General features: G+C 37.8%; 1 protein-coding gene across 1 annotated transcript; it reads left to right on the forward strand.

The window, feature by feature from the left end:
• The first annotated feature begins 3,571 nt into the window (after window positions 1-3,571).
• On the forward strand, window positions 3,572-7,047 carry LOC114552537 (caspase-1-A-like). The gene is made up of 8 exons (XM_028573414.1): window positions 3,572-3,763; window positions 4,681-4,956; window positions 5,308-5,396; window positions 5,604-5,780; window positions 5,874-6,117; window positions 6,246-6,407; window positions 6,566-6,675; window positions 6,797-7,047. The coding sequence occupies exons 1-8, from the start codon at window positions 3,757-3,759 to the stop codon at window positions 6,908-6,910; spliced, it is 1,179 nt and encodes a 392-aa protein (XP_028429215.1). The 5' UTR covers window positions 3,572-3,756; the 3' UTR covers window positions 6,911-7,047.
• Window positions 7,048-8,041: the final 994 nt, after the last annotated feature.

Genomic DNA, 8,041 nt, shown 5'->3' on the forward strand with positions numbered 1-8,041 from the left:
ATAATGTAAGAAATGTATGGTTTTACTGCAGAACAATTGTCCCCACACGAGGTGCATTCATAAATCTCTTGATGTCTTCATTAAAAATCTATGCATTCCATATCTACTAAATGTGATATTTTAAAACTTTTTTTTTTAGCTTCAGAGTGATGAGTGAGCAATTGTTGATTAGTTCATTCAGTTCCACTGTGTACTGTAAATTACTCATTACAAAATGATATATACATTTTAACTGTTTTGCTTAAGTGGACCTACCTATCAGGGATTATGGGACATGTGGCACATTTTAAGTCATGCTTGTGTCAAATAAATGTTGCAGCTCCTAAGACTATTTATGCTGTACTGGGACATATTGTATAAGTTCATTCTATTAATGACAGGGAAACTCTTTAACAGGTTTTAAATGGTACTTTTTATGTATAGGCCTGCGGTAAAATGTAGTTTTGGCCTAAATGAAGAACTGAATTTGTTAAACATGATGGATGCAGTTAAAGGTTGATCATATACACTACCGGTCAAAAGTTTTAGAACACCCCAATTTTTCCAGGTTTTTATTGAAATTCATGCAGTTAAATGTCTTATTGTACTCTGAAATGAAAGAATAGCACAAATGAACAATTTAAGTTAAAAAAGAAATCATGGAATCAATTTATAAACCAAAATGTATTGTAAATTTTTGACTCATCAAAGTAGCTCCCTTTGGCAGTTATAACAGCTGAACACACTCGTGGCATTCTTTCTACAATGGAAATCAAATATTCTTCAGAAAGTTCTTCCCAACTCTGTTGCAGAAGTTCCCATAAATGTGTGGCACTTGTAGGTTGCTTTGCTTTCACTTTTCTGTCCAGTTCATCCCAAACCAGCTCAATGGGGTTTAAGTCTGGTGACTGTGCTGGCCACTCCATGTTTTTCAGCTTACCATCTTGCTCTTTTTTCCTAAGGTACTTCTGGCATAGCTTTGACTTATGTTTTGGGTCATTATCTTGCTGTAGGATGAACCCCTGACCAACTAGGCGCATACCAGAGGGTACTGCATGGTGCTGCAAAATGCTGTGGTAGCCGTTTTGGTTGAGGGTGCCTTTCACTCTGTACAAATCACCGACCCTGGATCCAGCAAAACAGCCCCAGACCATCACGCTTCCTCCTCCATGTTTGACAGTTGATGTCACACACTGAGGAACCATCCTTTCGCACATGACATCTTAGCAATGACTTCCTTGCTGCAACTCGACTTATCAAACCTGCAGCTCTTCTCTTTACAGTTGAAACTGAGACTTGCTTATTACGACCACTATTAAGCTGTGCTTGAAGCTGTTGTCCTGTGAGCCGCCTATCACGCAAGCTGTTGACTCTCAGAAACTTGTCTTCTGATTCTGTTGTGGCTTTGGGTCTGCCAGACCGCTTCCTGTCAGAGTTTCCCCCAGTTTCTAAGTGCCTTTTGATGGTGAAGAATACTGTACTCACTGACACCTTTACTTTCTTTGCAATTTCTCTGTAGGAAAGACCAACATTCTTAAATGTTATGATGGTCTGTCTCTCTTCCATTGTTAATTGCCTTTTCCCCGCCATTTTTATGGCAACACACTACTTTCTGCAGTACAATACTGTTCAAATAATGCTCACGAGGGTACGGTACCACAGTGTGTTCCAACAATGCTTTTATACAAACAGAGGGGGTTGTAAGTAATCCAGAAAAGTTGGAACTCCTGTGGGAATTGGTAGCACCAACTTTCAAAGCTTGATCAACCTCCATTGCTGCAAAACAGCTTTATGTTGTTTACCCATTTCTTGTTCCCTGAAAAAGGCCTTTTTGTAAAATACTGAAATGTACATTATTTTTCAGTTTTGGGTAACCTCAGGCAGTTCACCACTTACCTTTGTACCATTTCAAGCTATTCATTGGACTTGAACTGCTAACATTTCAATAAAAAACTAAACAAATTGGGGTGTTCTAAAACTTTTGACCGGTAGTGTATGTGTTTGCTTTTTTGTTAACTCAACACTTTGAGGTACACCAAATGAGTAGTTACCAGCGAACAAATGAGGAACTTAAAATTAAATAAGGTATCTCCTTATTTAATTTTATAGAGTGGCTAATTATTAATTAATTATGAAACGAGTGAGGAACATCAGGAACTTGACAAATGATGAATCATTGATAAGTACTTCACTAATAATTCCTAATTGGGGACTAGATAATAAGAGTTTTACAGAAAATCACAAGGGACACAAAAAGGGTAATCATAGGATAATAAAATAATGATCGAGGGATTAAGCGAATTAGTAAATACTCTATTATGTATGGCAAAAACAGTAACAAATGTTTAACTAATTAGTGATTAATGAGGCATTAAAAGCTGATCCACAATCTGGAATGACTCCTGAAGAAAGTTGTATGATCGATTCACAGATATCCTTGAACTAATCATTGCTTTATTATTTATTGATATAGGATCTGTTGAAGTTAAAAAAGTTAAAACATTGGTGATGTTTTAGAGCAATATACTTTTAGGTTAAAAATGTAACCTATTTCATGTAAACCGCTGTGAGACTGAAAATTATTCTTTCAATACTGATTAGCATTCGATTGCCTGCACCCCAACCCTAGTTGCTAAAGAATTAAGTCATGTCTGTTATTTAGCATAGAGGTAGAAGCTCTACAAGACCTAACAGCTTTGAGAGCCACTCCCTGCTGGGCCAGACTTGATTAGAACAAAGGAAATGCATAGCTGTAAACTTGAATTGGCACTACCATGATAAACGACCTTTGTCTGTGACCTGGAGTAAACCAGAATTCAAAGGTGTGTCCTTATCCTGGGACAGTTTTTCATTCAAGGAAACACCCACAATTCTAAAGGAATATTTGTAAATTATATAATTTGGAATTTCTGTACCTGGACTCGAGGACCCCCTCGAAAACGAGATGGTTCACCTCAAGGGGTTATTCCTGTTCAATAAATAAATGTCAATATATAATTCTGAAACAGAGGTGATTTCGGGACTGCAAACTGTTATCCCACAAGGGTCGGGCTCGGACATCAATTTATTAATACCTGTCGGGCTCGGGCCGGGTTTGGACACGGCTCTGTCGGACGCGGGCCATGCTCGGACAGAAAAATTCGGCCCGATCTGGAATGTCCGCTGCTGGCAGTGTTTAGTCTTTTATTGTTGTATTGTTTTTGTCTTGTCATTTTCATGATTCATTCTGTTTTATTGAAACTTTTGTTTAATTCTTCATTTGGACCCAAGCCTCTCCTCCTCAGAAATCAAACGATCACGTCTTTTAGATTTTTCTAACAGATCTCCCAGTGTGTTCTCGCACTCATCATTATCCTCTAATATAATTCTTAGGGAAGCAGCCTACTTATTAATCAATTATCAAGTCGGTCCTGATTTGTTCCTCACTCGTTTCTCAATTAACTAGGCTAATTATTAACTAACCATAGCTCCTCTATAAACGTTTGATTAGGATTTAGGCTACTCATTGTAACAACGCTTCACCATTTGGAGCAATGGTTCTGTTTTTAAGCCACACTATGTTAGCCTTAGCAGCAGTAGGCTAATACAGTGATCTGTAGTAGACTACTGGTAACGTAAAGTAGGTTACATACAAGCAGGAACTCATCCACCTGTAGGCATTAGCCTCTGCAACGCAACCGCCCCTGTCCACAGACTGTCGGAAGCTGGGGAGATTTCATGTCCAACTTTCTTTTCCTCAGACTACAGTTTAACTAATTCTGATACGAGATTTGAGAAATGGCAGGTAAGAGTTCCCGAGCTGAGTGCATTTTAAAAGTAGCCTAACCATAACTTTGGTGTATGTTGAAGGATATCTGCAGGCGATCAGACAGCAAGCGGTTTCACTTTGATTACAGTGAGTGGTATACCGATGAGGAAAATGGAGGATAGAAATATGATTTCTTACACTTCCTTTGTTTTGCAAAGTTTACCAAAGTCTTGACAATATCCAGTCGTGATAATTCTGCATTTTATTGTGTGAGGCCACGTATTACTTTCATTTTGCTGGCGCTCATGCCAGCATTTCTCTGTGTGAGGAGGAAGGGCACAAACCAGTCAACCCTCCGCAACGGAAGTCTTTTCACTTTATTATCGTGTTGTGTAGCTTAACTTAACATATGAAACATTAAAAACCTATACATTTATGGTAATACTTTACAACAAGGATACAAACACATGCTTAAGTAATGCTCAATAAGGATTTTATGCAGGATGTAACTCACTATTAAGAAAGAGTTTAAGGGATTAGTTATTGATTAATGAACCATAAATCAGTGATTTCTAACTCACACTTACTAATTCACACTCATTTGTAGTTTCTTTTTTGAAAACGTTATTATACACACAGTTGCCAGTTTACTAGGTACACCTAGCTAAAACGGATACATTCTAATGTAACAGCCCTGCAATATTTGTTTTGTTGAAACTGTTTTATAAAAGTGTTGATCCAACTTTATGATACATTTTTGGAGGATGTAGTTTGTGGTGTTGTTGGACTCTGTGCCTACTCAAAGGTGTCTCTATTATTTTGCCAACCCTATTCATATCAATGAGGGTACAATAACATAGGCTACTCCTAAAGTCTTATTTAATGTTAGAACCTCTGTTGACATCAGAATTTTTGAGTTGTGTATTTATTTTGCTTCATATTCCCTCTTCTAGCTGAGCTTGCCAAGGTGAGGGGTAAGTTTGTGGACAAGGTGTCCATAGTAGTGATTAAGCAGCTTCTGGACGACCTTTTAGATGATGATGTCTTAAATGACGGCCAGAAAGACACAATACTTGAAGAGAACAATACCACAGCAGACAAGGCACGCAGTCTCGTTGACACAATAAAGAAGAAAGGAGATGTAGCCAGCAGGAAGATGATCGCTCACCTTTACGAAAGAGATCCGACACTTCACTCTGAACTGGGTCTGGGTCAACCTGCACAGCCGGGTCAGCTGACACATTTCGTGAGCTTAGAATTATAAGGTTCTATCTCCACTTTTGGCCGAAATTGAGTTTTTGACATAATCTGATCACTTAGGTGTTTATTAATGCTTGTGTGGTGTTATTTTTGTAAAAAAATATTTTCTTAGTTAGTAATTAATAAAATAAAAAGGTTCCATCTCACAAAATAGCTGGGATGTAAAAACTTTGATGCTCAATATCTCAGAACTACCCTAAACGGAGATAGAACCTTATAATTCTAAGCTCACAATTTCATCCTATTTGACACTGTCATGAATACAGATATACCCAAAAATAAGTACATCATTCTGAACATAAATGTTTTGCTGTTCCCAGCTGCAGAGCAACAGATGAAACAGGACTGTTCCAACATGCTCATCCCTACCACTGAGGCATTCTGGATGGAGAAAAAGAATAATGGAAAAGTTAGTCATTCATGAAGGCAATATCAAATATTTCACATGGTCTTAAATGACAGATTTAACCTCAGCTATTTGCAACAAGTTTCTGTTCAAGAAAGGTGTTGGTAACAAGTGGGAAACATAGTTTTCTTATTAAAGTCTACAGTGTACATCTCTCCAAACATATAGTACATTTTTGTTATAGTTTTTTTCTTTAAATGTGTTTTTCAGACTTACCCTGCTGAAAAAAATTCCATCAGGAATCGTGTGGCCCTGCTAATCACTAATATAAAGTTTACTGATGAGAGATACAACAGAAATGGAGCTGAAAAGGACGAGGAGAACATGGAGAAACTGCTCAGGGCTCTGGGATACAAGGTGGTGAAATACACAAACCTCACAGGAAAGGTACTTTCATTTATTTTTTTAAAAGGAAAATAAAAAAACAAGATTTCAAAGTTGATATAGTGATACAGTAACTGACTTTTTGTATTCTCACAGGCAATTGATGATGCTGTAATGAAGTTCTCTAAACTTCCAGAACTCAAAGAGACAGATAGTGTGGTGGTGGTTATCATGTCTCATGGGAAACTGGGAGCTGTCCTCGGTTGCAACTGGACAAAAGATGATGTTGAGAAACCAGATGAGTTCCCCATCAACAACATTTACAAACACTTGGGCTCAGAGAAGTGTCCAGCGCTGCTGAACAAACCCAAGATCATCATCATCCAGGCCTGCAGAGGAGGTGATCCCATCCATTCTCACACAACAAACTACAATTTACAATTTAGGAGCTTGTTAACATCTCGTTGTTGCCTTCAATCAAGCGATGCTCTCGTGTACTGTACTAAAAGTATGCCACATGTGTTTCAGAGGAGAAAGGATCAGTGCTTGTTAGTGATGATGCAGTGGTCTGTGATGATGTGTCACAGCCAGGTCCACCCCTGTGTGCTGACGAAGAAAACATTGAGGATGACAACATGAGATGTGTACACAAAGAAAAAGACTTCATTTCTCTTCTTTCCTCCACCCCCGGTCAGTTCACTTAAACATTTTCAGATCTTATTCTACAGCTCATAGAGATACAGAATGAAAATAAACATCAATATTTTGCATTGAAAACTGCTAAGGATAGTTACTTTATATAATAAAAACTAAATACATTTTCTCTTTCTGTGTGTTTTTCCCTCCAGATACAGTCTCATACAGACAAAGAAATAAGGGGTCTTTTCTCATCCAGTACATTGTCGATGTATTCAACACCTTGGCACATAAGGAACACATTGATGAGCTTTTCCGAGAAGTAAGTGGAACGTAATATCAGTTTGTGAGGCAATAACACCACATAGCAAGCTGTGATGATGAAGCTCTTGTTTTATTAGTCTTTTGCTTAATTTAATGCATTGTTTGTTTCAACCACACAGGTCATGCAACGCTTTGAAGAGTTTTCGGTTCAAAGCCTAAGACAGATGCCGACCAAAGACAGAACCACTCTAACAAAGCACTTCTACTTCTTCCCAGGTCTCCCAGGTCTCTAAGGGCAGGATTCTCTGTTGTTTAACACAGATTTGTAAATTTAAAATTTGAAATTATGTTGCAATGTTTTTTGAAGTTAGCTACTCGGTAAATTGATCAAACTTTTGGATGAATCGCTGAATGGGCCAACCGGGCAGGGGGCCAGTGACCCAAGTTACAGAAAAAAGGGGGGGCTTACATGACTGCAGTCTTATAATCTATACTTGATAAAACTTAATATAAACATTTATATTTTTATATATAATTAACAGTGTGTAAGCCTTTGAATTAAAGGAACATAGACATGTTTATCAACTTACATTTAACAGGTTGCTTACTCATGGTTGTCATGCAACTAGTGGACAGGATATTGGATGATTGGCGTCACTAGGCTCTTAGTTCTTCCATCAAATTTTAAACACAATAAATCTAATTTATGAAATCACTTGGATGTTCTTTACAGCCAAAGCAACATTGTTTTTCATTTTAAATTTCTTAAAAGTTATAAGACACCAGACAGCACTGCCATTAACTCAGACACAGTGCCCCTGTTAATCATCAGTACTCTAGGTATAAAATAGACAAACATCTTTAGCATGAAACATTAATAACCGTGCATAATTAAGCTCCCTAAAAGCTTGTTTTGATTCTTAATGTGACATCTCAACATTGAAGGGCATTTACTTTTGTTCTTGCTTGCGTAAAAAAAGTGATTGTCGAGGTAGGACAGCAACATTAAGCAGTCTGATTTTTTATTTTTTTTTAGGCTTTTCTGCCTTTAATTTTTGACAGGACAGCTAGGTGAGAAAGGGGGAAGACATGCAGGAAATTGTCACAGAACAGATTTGAACCCTGGACCTCTGCATCGAAGCATAAAGCTCTCAGCATATGTGTGTCCGTTGTACCCAATCCAGCCATAGCACTATGATATTTTCAAATGGCTTTCTTGTACGAATGGGGATGTCTGCTGTTGTGGCCCTAAGCCTATGTCGTGCTCTTTTACTTGATGTGTGACAATGAGCTCTCCAAATAAACTTGACTTAAGTTGATTCCTTGGCTTGTACCTTTGTTCCTACATGCACATATAGCTGCAAGCATTTTAACGAGGTCAATTAATAACATTACGTTTAGACTTAAACACAAATCTTTACTCA

The sequence above is a fragment of the Perca flavescens genome, chromosome 3 (genome assembly GCF_004354835.1).
Source record: "Perca flavescens isolate YP-PL-M2 chromosome 3, PFLA_1.0, whole genome shotgun sequence".
NCBI classification, from domain to species: domain Eukaryota; kingdom Metazoa; phylum Chordata; class Actinopteri; order Perciformes; family Percidae; genus Perca; species Perca flavescens.

Excerpts from the sequence above, each read along its gene's own strand:
- LOC114552537 (XM_028573414.1), top strand. Across the intron at positions 4,957-5,307 it reads GGGTCAACCTGCACAGCCGG|CTGCAGAGCAACAGATGAAA; the intron begins GTCAGCTGACAC and ends TGCTGTTCCCAG. Across the intron at positions 5,397-5,603 it reads AGAAAAAGAATAATGGAAAA|ACTTACCCTGCTGAAAAAAA; the intron begins GTTAGTCATTCA and ends TGTGTTTTTCAG.